The 21,584-nt window shown below is 43.5% G+C and overlaps 2 protein-coding genes across 2 annotated transcripts in view; one reads left to right on the plus strand and one right to left on the minus strand.

Moving 5' to 3' along the window:
• The window catches only part of APCDD1 (APC down-regulated 1), a 29,708-nt gene extending 16,658 nt beyond the window's left edge, over positions 1–13,050 (minus strand). Inside the window, exons 1-2 of the mRNA XM_080685168.1 lie at positions 12,574–13,050; positions 1,703–1,886 (exon numbers count right to left, since the gene is read on the minus strand). Coding sequence (XP_080541294.1) covers positions 1,703–1,886; positions 12,574–12,631 — 242 coding nt within the window. The 5' untranslated portion in view covers positions 12,632–13,050. The remainder of the gene's footprint in view (positions 1–1,702; positions 1,887–12,573) is intronic.
• LOC308256817 (uncharacterized protein) overlaps positions 1–21,584 on the plus strand; it is a 91,538-nt gene that overhangs the window by 23,724 nt on the left and 46,230 nt on the right. The window contains exon 2 of the mRNA XM_080685169.1: positions 12,159–12,598. Within this exon, the coding sequence (XP_080541295.1) occupies positions 12,159–12,598 (440 nt within the window). The remainder of the gene's footprint in view (positions 1–12,158; positions 12,599–21,584) is intronic.

Below are 21,584 nucleotides of genomic sequence, written 5' to 3' on the forward strand. Positions count from 1 at the left end.
TGAGATAAATGCTAGATTCCTTGGCCAGAAATACTTGGACTGGGTCAACAAGAGCACAAATGGCTCAGCAGGTTTTAACTTAGGAACGTTTCTCCCCCATAGAAAGAGAAGTTTAACGTGAGCAGCGATTAACGTCCCTTGCGGTTTAGCTAAGAAGATCACTTATTTTTAATATTTTATTTAAGCACTGATGATCTGCTGATTTGGCCTCTGGAGTTCTGCACATGTCAAGTCCACCTCTCTGTCTGCCCCACCGCCATCCTTAACCTACGCCTCCTTCATCTCTAGCGGGAACTGTTGCAAGTCTTTTCATTGGTCATCCCCAAATCACGCTTTCTACAATCCATGTGCCACACGGCAGCCAGAGTGCCAGAGCTGAGTCATGTCTGAAGCATGGCCCTTATTGAAAACATATCAATGACTTTTCATTCTCTTAGATTAAAAGCTAACCTCACAGATGAGACCTGGCTTCGAGGTACCTTGGGAGCTGAACCTGCCCTCCTTGGCAGCCTCATTTGGAGCTGTTCTCCTTGGTGTATGCACCCCAGCCACAGGGCTCTGCACCAGAGGTTTCTCCACCCAGGCTTTGCTAGTTCTTCCAGATGGAAAGCCCCTCCCCTAGTCTTTGCATGGCCAACCACATCTCAGCTCAAGTGTCCTCTTCTTTGCTAACCTTTCCTGACCCCACCCTGTCCTAAAATAGGGCCCCTGGTATTCTCCTGTAGCACCTGTTGTTTTTTCCCCTCATCATAGTACTTCTTTGTGTGTTTATTTGTAAAATTCCTGAAGACAGGGACCATGTTTATTGTGTTCACTATTATAAACACAAAGTCTAGAATAATACTTGGCACACAGTTATTATTTGTATACTCAGTAAATATTTGTTAAATAAAATAATAAATTATTGAAAAAGAATATCACATTAACATGGTTTGTGCAAATATTTATCATGTATTTATTTTGAGAAACTCCATTTTTTTAATGGAAAAAAACCTCTGGGTCTTCATCATCTTATAAAATTCCTTTTTCTTCTGCATATTTATTTGATCCCTCCCCAAGGTACGCAGAGGCTGCAGAGGAGAAGTGATCAGATCCCAGAGTTAGCCTTGTTAATTCTCAACAATTTAATGGGTAGGAGAAAAACTGCAGGTCTGCCACTAGGCTATTTTTAAAAGCTCTAATGGCAGATAAGCCAGAGCTCAAACTGGGATAAATCTCAGCTCCGCAGCCCGGAAAAGAATCCAAGAACTACAGCCTGCCTCGTAGAGGTAGCTTGAGAACCTTTTAACTTACTCTTAGAACCCTAAAGCCATCTATTAAATTACCAGAATATGGCTGGAATATTTAGACCATCAGAAACTTGCAAGTCATGTTTCAGGGTTGGGGAAACACAGACTCCTAATTTCACTTGCTAATGGTTTCTTTTTATACAGGAGTGGTCCCACAGATTCGGTAAACAAGGACCTATTCACTCACACCCTGTGGTGCAATATCATCTCGGCTTTAGCTGCTATTTCTACAGTACCCAGCTCTGTTTCTTTACCAACCAGAATTTCAAAGCGTTGTTTGGCTCTTAGAATTTAGACAACACCTGAATCACTGTACATTATATAAAGTCTATATGCATCTGAGTCTGAGAAACCCTAAGAAGGGCCTCCCATAGAAGGGTGCTCCCCGGTCCCTCCTGCCCTGGCCCGCTTACCCAGTGGACACCCAGTGGCCCTCGATCGCCGGTGGCATCTGCACAGTGATCCTTGCACCATTGTGGAGATGTTTGAGCATGTGATGACACTGTGATTCCTTAAACGCCCTCCAGGCACTTTTCTCTAAGGATCTAGGATACGATCTGCTATCTGGATGAAGGAGGGCAGAACCCTCTCCCAGCCCTGAAAAAGAATAGTGGAAGTTAGCAGAAAGGTGGGTAACAGCAGACGTGCATCAGGCCGAGGACCCACCTCTGTGGCAGGAAAATCACTGCGAGTGGGAAACACACACCTACCCTGACCCCCCTAAGCTTTATCACTGCCTCTGCTTTCAGAAATACACAGTCCAAAGTGGGAAGCGTCCTGGAGATAATTTCCCAGGTGAGAAAACTGAGGTCCATGGTGATAATGAACATGGACTTGCATGAGGTCACTTGGTTGGTTCCTAACACAGCCTGAGCTCCGATCCATGCATCTATGAAATAGCAAAAGGTCGTGCCTCTAAATGAGCAGCTGTGCAGTGCTGACAAACAAATGCCACTGGGCATGTACAGGGGAGAAATGGACATGTTCTAGAGACACTGAAGAGGAGGTGATGGGGCTGAAGGGAGAGGTAAAAGAGGGGTCCTCAGGAAGGGTGACATGTCAGTGGCACATTTAGGTGAGGAAGGGGAAGAGTGAGGAGACCAGCCGCAGTGAAAAGGGAATTTTGATGGAAAAAGGCCCATGGAACAGCTCCCCAAACTTCTAACTGTGATCTGCTCCCTCCTGTGGCTCCCATCTGCTCACATCAGGGCATGCGTCTTCTGGTTTCTCAGTCTCCAGATGGATGCCCTGTCAGTGGAGAAGTCATATACCTGCCCTACAATGGAGGCATGACATTTCCCCCAATATCCTCCAAGTCGGGCCTCGTCTCACCCCCGCAAAGTCGGTGACTAGATAGACAATATAGAGTTAAAAATTAAGAGTGATTACAAGAAGACTGCACATTTTTTATTTCCCAGGGGAAAAGGAATACTAGGCCTAAGTTCATCTGCAGTATAAGTAGTTTATACTACAAACAGTAGTAAACTCTCACCAGTCTAGTGTTGAGAATAAAGCAATGAAAATAAATGGAGTTATAATCTGAAAGCCCACTGCTTCCTTTGAGATTCACTACTGAAGTAATTAACAAGTCAATAGGTCTTTACTATGGATCTACTACATTTCCAGCATTGTGTTAGCAAAGAATACACTAGTTAGACATATGTACAAAAATAAAATTTAAATATATGCAAAACAGATGAAATGCATCCATTAGCATGCTACCTATGAGGTGGCAATTATATACACCTGAATAACTTCAAAAAGTAACCATGGTTTATCACAGATATTTTGAAAATGAAAAGTTAGACCCAGAATACAGCGATTTATAACAACATGATGAAAATCTACTGGAGAAACTCAGACCTACAGGTTGATAACATGCAAACATTTATAAAATATGCAGAAATTTGCCAAGATTCAGAGGGTTGATCAGAGTGTTGACTTCTATCAAAGGTCTTTTGAAAAGTCTCATAGAAAGCACTGAGAAGATAAGTTTATACAGGGGCAATCTTGGGTTCTTCCTCTGAATAAAATGCTCCCCTGGGGTGGAACAGCAGCCTCAACTGTTCTCGCAGAGCTTAAATGAAGTGAAAGGCAATGAGGCAAAGACACTCTGGGTATGATTCAACTAAATGAAAATTGTAAAAGGAGATTGGAGAACCACATGATGGTAGGAAGGACCCTGCCCCTTCAGTTGTTGAGCTATGGCACTGCACCAGGTGGAAATCCAGGGATGAACTACTCGCCATCCTACCATGGACAGCTGTCCATACTGTGTCCTCTGAACAAGTATTTATCATGGTTTCTAATGTGATCCCTATTTGCCTGATACCTGTGTGGATCTCTCAATTAGCTCTGAACTAGAGAGAAAGACACAACTCACTGGACCTCCACCAACGCCAAATAATGATCTTGATGATAGGAACCATTTCCTGAATTCCTTGTTAGGAAGACAAGAAATAAAACATAGCACAACATGCTGTCTGGTAATCAATTATAATTCAGCTAACAAAAAAAGATTTTAATTCAAGTCATGAGGCACTGCGAGTTGAGGAAGGTTCTCCTTTAAATATGACACTAAACATTCAGTAAAGATGCCATCAACTCACTATCAACCAAGCTATGTGCTAAAAATTGATTTGTAAAACCCTTTAAACCCTGCAAATGTTTTCCTATGAAGATAAAAAGCCTGGAGGATAGTGGATATGGGTGCAATCTCCAGAGCTAGGCTGATTGAGTTAAAAACTGGATGTGCCACTTAACGGATTTCATCCAACCCAAGACTTCAATGACAGTTAAGATACACCATTATTTTATTACAAGGCAAAAGCACTTGTGTTTAAATGATGACACAATGCCTTAACAGTCTTGAGAGACCCATGAGTCACGCACAGCAGCCTCTGGTTGCTTTGACATTTCTTTTACCTGTTCAAAAAGAGTGCCAATCTCCAGCCGTTAGTTGCATTGCTTCATGTGTAACAGGTAATCCCTTTGCTTTGCACCTATCTCAATAACACAACACAAACACATCTTCATCTTTCTGTAGATATCTCTCTTCCTAAGCAAGAGATTGTTGCCCTGAGAGAAAATATTGAAGTTCTTCCTCCAGTGATCAATATTTGCTTCACTAATGTCAAACGACACCACTGCTCGGTCAAGAGGCCTGCCTGCCCTGGCTGGTGTGGCTCAGTTGGTTGGAGCATCGTCCCATGAACTGAAGGGTAACGGGTTCAATTCCCAGTCAGGGCACATAGCCAAGTTGTGGGTTTGATCCTCAGTCCAGGAGTGTACAGAAGCCAACATATCCTCAGGTAAGGATTAACAAAAGAGGCCTGTCTGATTTTCACAGCGAGTAATTTTTCTTCTGTGCTGAGAGTGTAATTTATAAGAATTATGGAGGAAAAAGAAAAACACAGCATGCTTGGCTCAAATGTTTACTCTATTTTCAAAATCAGCCTATTTGCCACTAAACTCAAGATACAGGGTACCAGGGGTGCACAGGAAGTGAGTGATGTAATGACATCTGTGCATTGATGAGCAGCTGTGTCCAGGCAAAGACAGTGTCATCCTCTCATAACTGCTGTCTGCAGGCTAACAGAGACTGAAACCCCATTGACCTTAAGATGTACATCCACTGCAAAGATCTTCAAATATAAAATATACACATATATGTGTATATATATATGTGTGTGTATGTGTGTGTGTGTGTGTGTGTGTGTATATATATATTTTACTACTGATGAAACATGCTGTTAGCACTGTGACCTTAAATTAACCTCTCCAAGCTTTAATCTGCTCATCTGCAAAGAGGAGATGACACTACCCATCTCTTAGTGTTGGTTTCTTTTCTTTAACACAGGGCCTGGCACAGAGTTCTCATTAAATGTTAGCTGTTTTAATTTTAAATAATAATTAGGCTCTTAGACCACTCTCAAAAAGTCCTTCCTAGCTAATAGTACTGGCACAGAGTTCTCATTAAATGTTAGCTGTTTTAATTTTAAATAATAATTAGGCTCTTAGACCACTCTCAAAAAGTCCTTCCTAGCTAATAGTACAGGTAAAATGACGGTAAAAGTCATCCAGAGCCAGGCTCACTCTGAGCTCTGGGACGGACAGAGTGCTCAGAGTAAAGACACAGGGCTCTCAGGGACAGTTAACCCATGCAGGAGAGGGTAGGACTCAAAGTGCTGGTTTCTGTGGTTGTTGACAAGTTCCACTCAGTTTAACAAATACCTATTCACTGTTACTCAACATATTTTAGAGGCCAGAAGCATAAAGGAGAATAAAGATAAATTTTTCTTTATTCTTTGAAGCTCTTCAGGTCTCAATGGCCTAGATGTCAGAGAACAAGGGTAGAGATGATGAAGGAGGCTCTGGCTAATCACAGTATTTGGTTGTTGAAAATTCTGTCATTGTATGTTGCATGCAGTTGAGAAGATGATCTTTCTCATTTGACTCAGGTTTTTAAGTGGCTCAAGGTCATTAGGAACATCACTGCCCATAGGATAGAACTTTAGATACAGAGGTACTGGAGTGAACAGGGTAACAGCTCTGTTTAAGCCATGAAGGGGTTTCCCCTCCCGTTGTTTTTCTTATAAGACAAGAGTGAGAAAGCGTGTGTGTTATTAGGTTAATTGAGGATTCTAAAGGTTTTGGTTAATTGAGAAGACTAATTAATTGGGTTCCCATTCATTAAGATTTTGCTGTAAATTAATCCAAGGAAAAAAGTTTCTCTAAGAATTAAACAACAACCATAAAGTAAGAAAGTAGCTGTGAGTTTTTAATCTTCAAGGTAGCTTTGGATTACATCATCTGATATGTGCCCCTTTTCCTGTATAAAGTAATAATTATAATAATGGTGATAACTAAAGTTTGTAAACACTTTATAATCCACTTTATGCATATGTTGTCTCATTTGTCAAATGATGGTTACTATACAGGTAAAGAAAGGAGTAAGCGGAGAACCACATTTTACTGTTAAGTGTTTCATAAAGCGCTAGTCCATGATGCCAACTACACTGGAAGCTCTCCTTAGCACTGTTACCAGTACAGTGGAATTGTGAATGGGGAGGTTATCAGAATGCTTCACTATAAAATGGCCTCCAGCATCAGGGTCCATGACCTGGGCCCAGAAGAAGTTATTACGTACCACAAATACCATGACAAGTGTAGGAGAAAAAAGTAGACTCTGGAAGAAAATTGTCCACCTGTTGAAAACAAATTAATTCCTCAAGACTTCAGGGTACAATTTCATTGATTACCACTTCCAGAGAACTGAATGAGATCCTGGGGTTCTGGAGTGTTTATTCACATGCACGCATGTGTGCGCCTGTGTGTGTATTCGTGCACGTGTGTGTATGCATGAGTGATTTACTCCCAAGGAATAAATTACTCCACAACAATAATTGTAAATGACTGTAGAATGATCTTAATTACTATCATCAATGCAATAGTCTACTCTTCTGAGAGCAAAAAATTCCAATGCTATCAAAAAAACACACAACAGATTTCCTGAAAGAAAGGAAGCATGGGGTTGACCATTTCTGCAGAGATTTACACCCTAAATACAAAGCCTCTGTGACCGGCTAACTGAATTGGTCAGATTATGCATTCAGAAAGCAGTCCTTAGCAGTTTTCACAAGGGCTAAGATAGGGCTTCTACTACAGTCATCGGCAGCGAAGCTTATTCCTAAACCTATGGTGCCTTCACAGAGCAACCCAGGCCAATGATGGGACCAAACAGAAGGGTGAAGGGGTCCAGTGACTGCTTGCCTTTTGAAAGTCAATATCCATTCATTCAATAAAGAGTTGAGAGACTACTATGTGTGAGGTTATCTTTTAGGCATGGACCATTGTTTCTTACATGGGAGAGGAAAAGTATAGACAGTATATTCCATACCCACATTCCCCATTTTTTCTAGATATATTCTTTAGTTTTTCACCTGCCTATCTAGATTAGAACCAAAAGTTCCAAACCAGGTTACACATAATGAAATGTAAAATTAGTTGGGAAGGAAACAATTTTCAAGCACACTTTGAAAACTAACCTTTGATCAGATTAGTGTCTTTATATATATTTTAATGCTTTAAAAAAAAAACTAAAACGGCTAAATAAATATAATATCAAAATAACAATGGTTGTCTCTGGGTAGAGGGTTTTAAATGATTATTTTCTCGCTCACTTTGCACGTTTCTGTATTTTATATAATGTGACATGCAGTGCTTTGATAATCAAAGTGAGAAAATATTCTTAAGTTAGAACTGGTGTGATACCTCAAAACTTGAAGCAGATAAAATGAGACTGATTAGATTAAATGCAGGTAATTGCTTAGCCATGAAATTGCCCTGCCCAATTAAATAAGCAGTCATTACAGTAAATGTGTGCTTTGAAGTGGATACTGCTAGATAAACTCCAGCACAGCTTTTCATGTTTGGGAATAAAAGCATGTATGTATCACAGACTTACTAGATTTTACTACCATATGGGTACCTGTGCTTAACAAGCTCTTATTTTTACATCCATTATTATTATTATTATTATTATTATTATTATTATTATTTAGATAGAAGCAAAGAGAGCTGGTTTTGCAATCTTTAAAACTTCATATCTAAAAGAGAAGTATAATGAAGTCAAGATTTCAAATTCCTGGCTCCATTTGACTTTAGTTGAACACGAGGTAATTTTTTGTTTTTTTCTTCTGATGCCATGGTCCCCAGGCTAGACATCAGGGTTGAACCATCAATTGCTAAATTTACATTTTGGGGTCTGTTGCTCACTACTGCTGCCACACCCCTGCTCTTCAGCACAGTTGTGTGCATATGGTGTGTGTGTGTGCGTGTGGTGTGTGCTGGGACTCCCAGGGGAGAAAAGGCTGCAGTCAATGGTAGTGCCATCCTCCCAGCTCTGGGGCTCTGCAATAAGCTTTTCTTCCTCACCCCTCGATATTCTGCAGGACTCTTCAGGAAAGGGGGACTGCTCCTCCTCACAACCCCTGTCCCTAGCAAGCAGTGACACATGGCACATAGTAGGGCAGCTGAATGATCTGGAAAACCTTAGAGAACAGAATACCATTAATTATTTTGGAGTGACATCATATCCCTTTTCCACCTAGATACCTTTCATGTGACTTTCCAGAATAATTTTATTCCCCGACTGAAGAGAACTGAATGACCTGTACATATAAAATCTTGACATAGTGAGAATTCACAATTGGACGATGATGGCAGGATTTTTACTTAAGTTTCCTCTGTCATCACTTCGACTCTATAGGCAGAGTCTATTGACATGTCCTGCTATGTAAGCTTTCAGTAGAGGTATAGAATCACTAACCTATCATTTTATGTTTCTAGTCTTAAACATTTTATGCTTTACTTTAATTGATTACATAAAGTTTGCAGTCTGTCCCTAAACAATATGCAATTACACAGCTCTATTATCCACTCATGTTTGGTTCTTTCATCATTTAGGTAGAAAAAGAATGAACATGGCAGCAGGCCAGTGTGGCTCAGTTGGCTGAATGCTGTCCCATGTGCCAGGGGGTCGCTGGTTCAAGTCCGGTCAGGGCACATACCCAGGTTTCGGGCTCAATCCCCAGTGGGGGTGTGCAGGAGGCAGCTATTCACAGTTTCTCTCTCATCGATATTTCTATCTCTCTCTTCCTCTCCCTTCCTCTCTCTATAAAATCAATAAAAACATTTTTTAAAAAAAGAATGAACATGGCGATTATAGATCTGCTTAAACATGTTTGAAGCAAATCAATGTATTTCACAAAATAATATTTAACATCTAAGAATATTGCCCTGCTATGAACAGATGAGTCATATTCCTTTTTAACATTTCATTTTATGACTGAGGGGGAAAAGGAGCAGAAAAGACAATGTTTTCTTGTTTACAAGAACTATCTACAGTAAAATGGTATTTCTAAGATTCTTTTTTTAACCTAATAAAATATTTCCTCACATTTTGTTGGTTAAGCTATCATTTGTTAATATATAGTTTTTAAATTTTTTGAGAGAATATATGCTTGAATAAAAGGGAATAGCTAAAAAATGTCTTCACCTTTTAGAAAAGTCAATGAATTTTACAAAAGTAAACAGCAGTGGGGAATAAGAACATCTCTGTCAACATCAGCTCCAAAACTTAAAATCAAAGAGAATTATCACTTTGCTCTACATTAAAGCACCATTTATTCTGGAATACCTCATGCTAATCGGTGTTTTTGGAAGTGAATGATTTTTGTGGCTTTTCATCTAAGCAAAGAAAACAGCGATAATGGACATCTTCCAGCTGCATACCTTCACGACAGCCAATAGGTTTTATTTGGATTAAGAAATGCAATTGTTTTTAGAAGTTGAGGGAGAGGAAAGTAACACTGACATGTATACTTCTATGCCATCAAATTTGGAACTTGAGTTTGCACGACATTTCCAGTTTAAAAAAAAACAGCAAAAATAAACAATGGACTCTAGTCTTACCAGAGCTTAATTTTCTCACCAATAGGACCTAAAGGTGATTTATAACTTGCAATTAGTTGAAATAAAAGTAACCAAAAAAATGAAGATTGGATGCCAAATCTAATAGCATCCTCACACAGAATCTTCATGAAGGCCTGTGTACCTTTTAATCATACCAATGTGACTTATCAGTGTAACAATGTCTAATGATGTCTAAAACTAAATTTATGAATGTTTGTCACAGAATATTTATAATCACAGAAATACGTTTTTATCTACTAATCACTACCATTAATAGACAAAAGGTGCCCCATGGCTAGCAAAATAAAATGCTTATTTATCCGGAAGAAATCATTAAGCCATTCTAAGGAGATTTCAGGTAATTTCTTCAGACTCATAATGTCTACTAAAATATTTGTGATCAAGCGCCATCTGTTACTACAGAATTTTAAGTGCTTGCAAAACCCCTAACTACAGTACGACACAGCCATTCTCTTAGGTTAGGCTGATTAATACCCACTTTTTGTCAAAACTACTTCAAATCAGGCAAAAAAGGGGGGGGGGGAGAAAGGGAGAATACCCAATTCTTTCCTGGTGTTTTCCTTTATCCTAATGAGTTATGACAAGCCTTTCTTAAGTCCTGAGGATTTATACTTTGAACAACTACCCCCTGTTTATTTTCTTCCCTAGAGTTGGACATTCTCTGCAGGATCTTCTAAGTAGATCCTTTGGGGGACTTCAATATTAATAACTTTGTCATTGTAGATTCACTTTAAAACGGGATAACTTTTTGTAGGGTTATCCATGTCATCCAATTAAACTTTGCAGACCTTTTGTTCTTTAATCTTTTATCCTCTTTGTTATACACACACATGCACATAGTGTGCACACACGTGTGCATACACACACAAGGTCTGGCCCCACAGTCCTCCAGAATCTGGAGTTCAGACTGTTCTTCCAGCATAGGGCACAGCTGGGTCTGGGTAATCCCTGATCCCAAGGATTCAAGCCAACTCAGATTCAAATTTGGAGGTTTGGGGCTATCCCCAGACCTCACTATGGGCATATTTAGGCTCTTATTACCTGCCAGCTATTAAAATCCCAGCTGGGTGGAGTGGGGTAGGAAGTATAATTACAACCCCCACCTCTCAGAGGAGGGAGAACAAGATCAGAATGAACTGGCCTAGGCTGCATCTCTGAGGATGGCTTTTATACTTCAAAAGTCAATGTTTCATGCAAAAAAAAAAATCTGTTTTTGACAAATGCTAAGTAATTTTTCATTTTAAAGTCATTTCACCATACTATCCCTTTTCTTCACAGATATTACAACAGGTTTTTAAAAAGAGAACAATTTTCTGTTTCATCTCCCTCACCCTCTTTTTTTCTGGTGTGTGTGGCAGCTGCTGTTTGATCTGTTCATTGGCTCTGATTTGTTTCATGTTTCAGCCAAAGATGAAAACTACTCTGTAATTCTAAGCAGATGGGCCTAGGAGTGCAACCCTATAATTATACCTTCTCTCTTTGGCCCTCGATTTGCAAGCCTTCCATCCTGACTTTTAAAGTCTGGGAATCACTAGAGTTCAGAATACACCTTGGCAATCAAGCAGGTCTGGCCCAGCCCAACATGTTTGCAAGGCCTGTGGAGCTGCACCGCCCAAACCCCCTGCCCAAAGCAGGACTCCTGAAAAATGAAACAAAACAAAAAACAGCCAGGTAAAGCTTGCAGGTTAACCTTCCTAGGTCTTCTAGTGTGGTCATAGCCTGCTGGGCTGTGCTCGCTACAATGCATTCTGAAGCTCCATCCGTCCGCTGTGGGTCCTACTCAGAAATGCCGTTGTCCTGGAGGGTGTTGATGTGATCTGCAGAGGTTTGGGGCGGTTGTGGTAGGTACTGAGGACGGAGAGCCACGCTCCTGGTGGAGACACTCCACTCAACAGTCAGGTGTCCCCACTGAGGAAAGTTGGCTCAGGACATCTCAATCAGCACCCTGTGCTTCGCCGCTGCCTGTCCTGATGGTCCACACCATTCTAGCACAAAATCTGCCTTGGCGACTCCCAGGCAAGTGTGTTCTTTTTCTCAGAGCAATTCCTGGAACGCTTTTAAGGCGCTGGTGTTCTCTGGGTAAGAGTTTACTAGAGCTCCTGAGAAAAATGTGGCACATGAAGCACAGAAACAAAACGATCAAGCCAAGGCATGAGGGGAAAAAGGAGTCAGGTTCCGGTGAACTTACGAGACTGGTTTTCATTATTACCCCTTGGCTATCAGAAGTCCCCTGCGCCTTGAGTCTGCGTCCAGTCTACTTAGAGAGAACCCCATCACCACCCTTTCAAAAAAAACACTAGTCCTAGTAAGGGACCCAGAAACCCCGCGCGCGAGCTGTTTTTCTGCTTAAATAATCCCAGTTTCTCTTTACAGTCCCATAAAAGCGTGGACCACATCAAGAGCCCCTCCTGCACTGACACTTTGGAAACAAGATCGCGGAGCCTGCGATTTCGTGACAGTCTACAGCTTGGAAATCCACCAGTGGATAAAAGTTTCCCGAGGACTGGAGGCAACCGATCCAGGAGATAAAAGTTCTGTGTGGGAGGCTTTGCGCCCTTCCAGAAAGAAAGCTCCAGCCGCCCCGGGGCTCTGGGCGCTGCCAGGGGAGAGGGGCGCGCAGCCTAGGGAACGGGGTGAGGAGGAAGCCGGGCTGCGCTGGGCTGGCGCGGCGACCGGGAGCTGCCGCGATGGAGACAGGCTCCGCGGGGGGATTTCTGCAGCTCGCGGGGTCCCACTCTTGGGCTCGGGCGGGCAATCAGTCGCCACCCGCCTCCTCCCCGGAACTCACCGTGGAGCAGGAGGGCCGGGAACAGGTAGGTGAGCAGGAGGCGGCACAGACAGGACATCTCCAGTCCTCCTCCGGGACCTCCGGCGCGCCCCGAACCACTCGAGCCGCTAGGCGTCCGGGGCCCCTGCTCCCCGGGACCCGCCGCGGCGCCGCGCGCGCTCTGCCCTCGCGCCTCCAGCCTGGGAAGACAGCGAGCGGGGCGAGTGCTCGGGCGCGGGGACACGGGGGCGGATCCGCTTCTCGGCCCCAGCCTGCGAGCGGCCGGGCCAGGCCCGCGATCAGGCGGCCGCGGCGCGGGGCCCCATACCTGGGGGGCGCGGCGCGGGGGCTGCGGGGGGCGCGCTCCCTCGGCGCCGGCAGGCCCCGCGCGCCCGGCCCGACCGTCTCCGCGCTCCGGGTCTCTCCGCGCCCGGCCCCGCCGCGTCCCGCCCCGGCCGCCGCTGCAGCGCGCGCCTCTCCGAGCTGCCAGGGCCGCCACTGCCGCCGCAGCTGCAGCGCCTCTTCATATTTCCCGAGCGCCGCCGGCGGGGCGGCCGGGCCGCGGGGCGGAGGAGGGGCCGGGGGAGGGGTCGAGAGGAGACGGGGGAGGCGACACCGCGCCACCGCCCCCTGGGCCGCCGCGGGGGGATGGGGGCGCGGAGACTTGAAAAGGCGCGTCGGGCACCGCCTCTCCCTCCTCCCGCCTCCCTCTCCAACCTCCTCCCTCCACCCCACTCCCCCTCTCTCATCTTCTCCTCTCCCCTCCTTCTTCTCTCTTGCCTCTTCTCCTCCCGCGCTCCTCCTCCCCATCCAAGGCCTCCTACTTCCCTCCGCCCCATTTCCCTCACCCGCCTCATTCCCAACCCCTCTGCTCCCGAAAGTGCCCCTCTCCTGCCCCCTGGCTCTGCGCAACCTTTTCCCTCCTCTTCCCCAGCTGCCCACTCCTTGGGTGCTTCCTTCTGCGAAGGGCTGACAGCCTTGGCACCGCCTGAAAGGGGAAAATGTGCCTTCATCTCCCTGCCTCCACTCCAGGCAGCTTGGGACCCTTTCTGTTCCCTCTACAGGGATGGGTGCGCCACCTGTGAAAGGTGCTCCAAAGGGAGGGCGGTGCGCCCCAGGCTGGGACTCTCAAGTGGGTCTGAGAAAAGTTGGGTTGCAAAGATTGGTGTGTGTGTGTGTGTGTGTGTGTGTGTGTGTGTGTGTGTGAAGAAGAAGAAAGGGGAAGGAGATGGAAGAGGAGGAGGAGGAGAAGCTGGAGGAGGAGGAGGAGAAGCTGGAGGAGGAGGAGGAGAAGCTGGAGAAGGAGGAGGAGGGAGAGCAGGGGGAGTGGGAGCGGGAGGAGGAGGAGGAGGAGGAGGAGGAGGAGGAGGAGGAGGAGGAGGAGGAGGAGGAGGAGGAGATGAAAGAGAAGTGTTGAGTCCTGGACAATTGCTCAGGGTGGGGATGCCGCAGTGCCTGGCTCCCTCAGTAGGGCAGCGCTTGTTTTAACTGAAAATCCCCATCACAGGTTAGTGCCTGGGCTCCGGTGGAAAGCAGGGAGCCCTGTCGCAGGTCCCAACCTGTGAAGGGAATGGTGTAGGCAGCAGGAGCCCTTTCTGTTTTCCTCCCCCTTCCAGAGGCAAAGGACTTGTTGAAACACGGAAGAAATCTCAGAGAAAGACTACTCCCTGTCAGTTCCCCAGAAAGTGCACCCAGGCCCCTTCTGTGAGTAGTCCTCTCTTCCGGGCCAACTCTTGATTTTTATTTACGTTCTGTGGGGTCTAGGGGTGTGTTCAATTTTGCATTGGCTCTTAAGTCCCAAAGGCAGAAATGACTTCCACTCTCTTAATTCCTCAGGGCTCTGGAAAGCTGCTTTCTGCAAATGGGGGCTCCCCTGCTGGGCTGAAGTGCCTGGGACTCTGATTTATCCGGAGGTCTCTCCCTTGCAAAGGTCCTCAGCCATTCTAGGACGCCCAGGAGCAGGTTTATTCAGTCTCCTGGGCAAATATCACTTCCTCCTCACACTAAGGAGAGGCCATGGGACCAGATGGAATCAAGAGAACATTTTTTGACTCAACTGTGCTGGTGTTTTTCATAAATAAAGCACTTAAAAAAAGAATGCCTGCCTTTCTAAGAGACTGCTCTGCCCCTTAGAACAATGTAATAATTAAACTCCTTACGCTTTAGAGTTTCAAAACTAGTCGGACCTTAACATCAGTGTGAAACTTAGTAAAATAGATGCGAAAGTTTCCACTTTTACTTTTTTCTTTCTTTTTTTTCCTGAGAAAGCCATGGGTCTTTTGATGTGATGGAGCTGATACTGTTTGATGTGCTTTAATTTTTATCACCTTTCCATCTTTAATATGAAGGATCATAACTCATACCACCTGCCTAGCTCACAGGATGTTGTGAGGATTAAAGTGCCAGTGTTTGCAAATCTTGAAGATGAAAGACTCCCTCCCTGTGAAAAAAGGGAAGATTGTCATCATAGTGCCTGTCAGCAGGAGCACTATTTTTCGTTGGCCTTGCTCTGCAAGCATCTTTCTGGGTCAGCTTTGTTCCTTATCGCTTCATGGTCTCTCTTGTCTGTCTCTGTTACTGGGTTTGGGTAGCAGGTGATGACTTGTGGGTTTGAATGTTGCCCAAGGGTCAATCAAGTTTAAAACAGGAACTTGATTTCCTCAAGAGTGTTGGGCAGTTGAAAATGATGTAAACAGCATCTTCAGCTGCTTAAGCAGAACATTAGCCTTGTCACCAAGCACACAGCTCGGCAGTGTCTAACGTTTCTAGGTCTTTCAGTCACTTGATGCCTTTCAGTCTATCAGGGAATATTTGAAAGAAGCAAACAACAGAAGAGAGTGTTAGGGATGATGTGTTTATGTATAAGCAACTGGGTTGATAATAATTAAAAATATTAAGGTCATTTATCACATGTTAGCAACAATTAGATAATACATTTATTTAAATAATTATTTGATTCTGTTACGTAAAAAAGAAGAAGAGGGAAACCAGCAGGCCAGCCATAATTTGTGTCATCTTAACAGTCAAGATATTCAATTTTTGTTTTTCCAACTGGTTTCACTGGTGTTACATAAACATAGCCAGGCTGAAGTCACCAGTTTGAAATTAGTCTTGCTAGGTTATTTTCCACATGTAGCGGCATCATAGATTTAAGCTCTCAACCTTCAACATAGCATCTTGCTGGAGTTGCTGCTCCCAGATACGCCCTCATCGCCTTCTGCTTGTCTACAAGGTGCAGACTATAGCTCTAGGGTCCCCTTTCTACATTCTTTTCACTTTCACTGTTAGTGTACTCACTTCTGGAGGAGAATGTTGGGAAAAAATGCAGTCTACATCTGTCTTAGAGTGATTATATGTGGATATACGCATAGAGTAATAGAATTGGGAGGGAGGCATTTCCAGGAAGGTGTTATGAGCTCCAACTCAGAATCCGTCCACCTGAAACCAGCACAGAGAATTTTCCCAGCCCTGTGTAAGGGCCAAGCCTTGAGCAGGAGTTGGTGTAGCCAGGCCCCGGTTATAGCACGAGAGTCCCCGGCCAGGGCAGCTGGACAGAATTCCCTTAGCAGCATCAATAAGTATGTTAGAATATTCAGCGCTGCTCATAAATAATTTCTGTCAGATGGATGGGAAAGAAGAAACTCAAAGGGGCTGAGTTCTCAGCCACGCAGCACATCACAGGCACACTTGGAGCTCCCACGGTTGTTCAGTGACCAGCTCACAAGGCCTCTCACGTGTTCACCAAGTGGTCTTTTCCCATGAGCCCCGCTGATCCTAACTAAGAGCCTCTATAATTGGCTCAGTCTTTGAGTCAGAACCGGCCCTTTGCTCTTCCACAGTCATTCTGAATCACGAGCAAATTTTTCTGGGATATCTGCGCTGGGCACAGAGCTTGAGTGATGATCTCGGCTTGATTTTCTTAGGAGGGTGTCTCGATTTTTAGTGAACACAGAGTAGAGGAGAGCACAAATGCATTGTTATCCTGGGTGTCGCAGGGACAAATGCCCTTTGAAACCTATGCTACAATTGGGGCTCCTGATGCAGTCCTTGTGAAAATTGGACTGAATGTATGCTACCATGCAAATGATCTGGAATTTCAGAGAGTCCAGGCCTTTCAGGTCTTGAAGAAAGGATAGCTTTCAGAAGGGTCAGAGGAATTAAAACATTAATTTCAAATCTTGCTCAACTATGTGTATGGTTGAAAGCATGTTACTACCTCTGCATCCTCAGAGGTTGGGGAATGTCAGCAGGAATAAATAGACTTTTCTTGAAGGTTGCTAGATGTCATTGCTGAGCCTGTGACCTGGGGTAATTCCTCTGGACTATAAACATCTGGAGGACAGGAATGGTGCTTAGTCTGTTCTATGCTTCTTTCAGCACCTATTTTCAAAATACTGAAAACACCTAAGCCAGTGTGTTCAGCATTTTGTCTATAGCAGGACTTTTAATAAATAGTGCAGACTTTAAATTGAAAAAAATCTTATAGCACTTCCTCAGAGGCAGAGCTAATAAAAGTATCCTGAGGAGTGCTTAGGAAGAGGCATACTTCTGAGTTATATTCATAACTCAGTACATTTATATTCACATCTAAAGTACATTTTATTTTCAAAATAGAGATGGTTCTAAATTAAGATGTTTTAAAAAATATAACTTTGGATGTACCTTTGAGTGGCATAGTCTTCTGAATTTATGAACTTAAGGATTACATTGCATTTGTGACAGTTATAGAAAATAAGTAAAATGTTTGTGAGCTTAGCATTCATTTGTTAGTTCGTTCGTTCATTCATTCATTCATCCATGTAACATGTACTGAATATCAGATATATTCAACCATCCAAAAGTAAGGCTGGACCCTGACTGGTTTGGCTCAGTGGATAGAGCATCGGCCTACGGACTGAAGGGTCCCAGGTTAGATTCCAGTCAAGGACATGTACCTTGGTTGCGGGCACATCCCCAGCGGGGGTGGTGTGCAGGAGGCAACTGATCGATGTTTCTCTCTCATCGATGTTTCTGACTCTCTATCCTTCTTCCTTCCTCTCTGTAAAAGAATCAATAAAATATATTTAAAAAAACCCACAAAAACAAAAGTAAGGCTGGATATGTATGAGAGTGATTTAGATTAGCTGTCTGTTCACCCTCTGTCTCAAGTTTGTTTGGGGAGCTGATGCGAAGACCGAGGACCCTTACCACTGGAGAGATATAATAGCAGGAGGCAGTAAAGGACCTCAGTAACATTTTTGTCTGTACTTTCAAGTGACTCTCATAATATTCTTTCTTGTAGTGCTAGTTGCCTTGTATATCTAACTGCTTTATCTGCTTAACTAGATTATTTGGCGTTTTGAAGGCAGGAAGAAAATTGGGTATTATGTTTTGCATTTTCCTCCCAGCCCCTTTACAAATCCTTCCATAAAGGACATTTGTTGGGCTAGTAGCTGAGGCAGGATAAGATCAGACCATCAAGAAAGAGTCTTTATGAGGCCAGCACCACCCCAAGCCACTGCAGCACACAACTATAGACACAGAAAGACACACAAACACTGGTGTTCAATCTGCGCATGCCCTGGGTTGTTACGGCACACATAGCAATGCTCAAACATGTTGGCAAGTGAGAGGCAGTACGCCACATTTGTTAAGGAGCCAGATGCACCAGGCTCAAATCTCTCAACTGGAGGACCGTAGTTAAGTTACCTAACATGCTTATAAAGTGGGGGAATACACCTGCATGGAGTCAAACACTATGTAAGTGTACCCTAAAAAATAATTCACCAATAGTAATTACTTTAGACTAGACCATACATTTTCAAAAATGGTAAAAGTTCATCCAAGGGTGCAAAAATTAATTTAAGGGAGAAGGGGTAGCCGTGAAAAAAAAATAGCTATTACAATGGTTTGTGGCCCTCCAAAGGAACACAGTACTTAAACTTCTATTTAAGGGGAGGCAAAAGGCTCCTTGGGATGCAAGGAAAAAGAGTTTGAGAAACACTTTCTATAAGATTAGTCCTGTTATAAATAATTACATATTAAACATTTATGATAACTATTTCTTTAATTCACTGGATATGTTTTCATTATACAAAACAAAATATGTTTTAATTCAACTGACCATCTGGAACAGCATCTAACATCACATCACATTCAATATTGTTTATCTTTGATGTAGATACTTTGACTATTATTAGCCTCTCTTTACAAATGGGAAAAAACTAAGGACAAAGAGATTGAGTGATTTGTCTGAAAAATCATACAACTTATGAGGTAGAATCAATAGGTTTTATAACTCCCAGTAAGGTGCTATTTTCAGCTCTAAGGTTGTACCAAAAAAATGCTTTTTACCTCTCAGGAGTAGAAAGTTGATTTTGATGTGTTTTGAGACATTCACGCTAAAAGGAAAATGCTGTATAGGTTATTTGGACGTTTATTGTAGTTAGGTTCTGAATGCTTGGTGTGGCATTTCACTGTCTTATGTGTAAAATATTCAAACAGTTTAGTTTTCAGAACTGATATTACAAATCCATAAAATATGTGGGTAGACCAGATAGCTACTAAAATGCATCCTACTGGCTGTTGTGAGTCCCTGAACTTTTCAGTATAGGACTTGACCAGTCCTTTCAGGATGTACATGTCTGTGTTACTGTGTTTTGGGTTGTGCATATTCAGAGCTATGAGCTGTGTTATATGGCCATTGCAAACACATTCCATCTACCTGAGCACTAGGCTCTAACTCGGAGCTGAGATTAAACAAAACAGTCTTCTAGGCCAGCGGTCGCCAACCTTTCGGACCTCACGGACTACCTGTTGGCGACTGCTTTTCTAAGCCACCAAATTCGAGGTCACAAACTCCATAGCAATACTTCATCTCCATATTTTTAGCACTTTGTAATTCTCAAAAGACTTCCAAATTCCTGATCTCTTTCGATCTTCATGCAATTTTGTGAAGACCAGATGACAGACAGGGCTGTTCTGATTTAGACATGCAAGCTGGAAGTTGGGAGAGGTTTATAATGTCTCTACAGATCTTCTTAAGATATACAACACTCCACAATCTGAATTTCTAGACGCTACAATACTTCATTTATGTGGGAGCACATCAGACCTTCACTTAGAATCTGTTTTTGTTTTTGTTTTTTCCTTATACAGAAACTTGGTGTTTTTGCTGCCTCTAACCTTAGGCAGACAGCAGGGGGGAAACTTTTATAAATAGACACAGGCACTCAAAAAGCCACAGAGTTCAATTGAAAATAAATTAACCATATCAATCTAGGAAAACATCACATGCATATAAAGATTAGTTTCTCACATTTTGTCTCTGGAACTTTTTGTATGCTTTAGCCTCATACCAAAATTAGTAGCTATTCCTAAACTCTCAAACAATTAGAAAAGTTTCCTGCAATGGACCCACTGAGTCAAATGAAAAGCAACAAATATGCTGGCAAAACTGTACTGGAAAATGAACAAGGAGGTAAGAAACTGGATCAAACACACCAACCAAGCTCATAGAGCAAGGGTCAACAAGATGGTAAACTCATTCCAAACAAGAGAGCCAGCTTGTTTAGGAAGGATTCTCTGTGTCAGAGCCTAATGCTGACTAGTTGGCTGACCCCATATCAGTGGGGATGGCCATACAGCTGTGGGCAGAATAGCATGACTGTGAGCGAGGTTGGCTCACAGTCACCATCACACATGGTGTCCACAGATGCTCCAGAGATGGAGCAGGTGGTCAAGCTGTACTGTCGGGTTGTCGGCATTTACGCCAGACCTCACTTCTTTCATCTTGGAATTTGAGAAGGGTTGAGCAACTCCAGAACAGTCAGAAGTGAAACAGTTGACCATAAAGTAGATGGGAGAAATGCCAAGCAGATACTCTTAAACTCGGGGAGGTGGAGACTATCTGTGATGGGTGTCGAAAATCTTGGGTCACAGCCAGAGGGCTCAGAGCTATGAGGAGACTGAAGCCCCTTGAAGTCAGACTTTCCCAAAGTCACACAAACTGCGGGTTGGGTCTGGAGCTGGGGCCAGACACCAGGTTCCCCATCTCATTTTAGAGCATCTTCCACTTTCACAGATCTCTATTTTCTCTTCTGTAATGATTAAAAACTTGGAAGGCAGAATCACATGAGGCATTATGTTTGTTCAATTAATTGTAATTCAAATTTCCTCTTATATATCTGCTTCACTAATTCTTTCCTTTATTGCATCAATTCTGGCTTTGCTGCTTCCAGAGATTTAGGTTCTTCTATCCGATTATACAGCACACTCTTGCTTATAATCATGACGTAAGTTTCTAACATTGTGAAACTCATTGATTGAACCCTATTTGTAGTACTCATGATTTTTTTTTTTTTGCCTCTGTCCTAGTACCTGTTTCCCAGTGCCCCTCCTTACAGCATAGCCACTGTGACTTTGTGAGGGCAAGCCGTGGGGAGAAGACTCCTGAAGTGTTTGTTCTTGTTGCAGAGATGGAAAAAGGGCAGAAATTAGAGGCTACATTCTGGTACACATTCTGCCATACTTCTCAGAAAAGCTGACCCATCTTTTCAGTAGGTTAATGGAGAATGAAACCTGGGAGACATTTTCCCTGCCGCTGCACAGCTGGAGATGCTGAGGATGTAAAGCTTAGCAGCTCTAAGAACATGGCCTATAGAGAGGGCAGCGGTCGGTTCTGTGCCTCATGGAAGTGAGACTAAGGCATTGCCAGCCCCGCTGAAGTTAACATGGTGCTACCTTGTCACGAATTCCATAGAAGCTACTGCTGCAGACAGATCTCATGAGACATGACACTTTTAGAGGAGGGACTACTTGCAAGAAGAAGGCCATTTGAAGATGGCTAACACCACACATTGTATTGAATTCAGTAACAGGTTTAAAATAGACCTTGCACAAAACTTCGCATGGACAATCCTCTCCTCTCCCTACACTCATCTGCTGCCCTGCCCCAGAGAAATGTCCTTGCCATAGAGCCCCAGTGTTGTGCGAGGCTGAGCCTGCTGTAGAAGGCGGGTGCTGGAGCTGAAGAGCCCTAAAGCACTGGGCAG

The sequence above is a fragment of the Plecotus auritus genome (genome assembly GCF_963455305.1).
Source record: "Plecotus auritus genome assembly, chromosome: 8".
In the NCBI taxonomy this organism is placed as follows: domain Eukaryota; kingdom Metazoa; phylum Chordata; class Mammalia; order Chiroptera; family Vespertilionidae; genus Plecotus; species Plecotus auritus.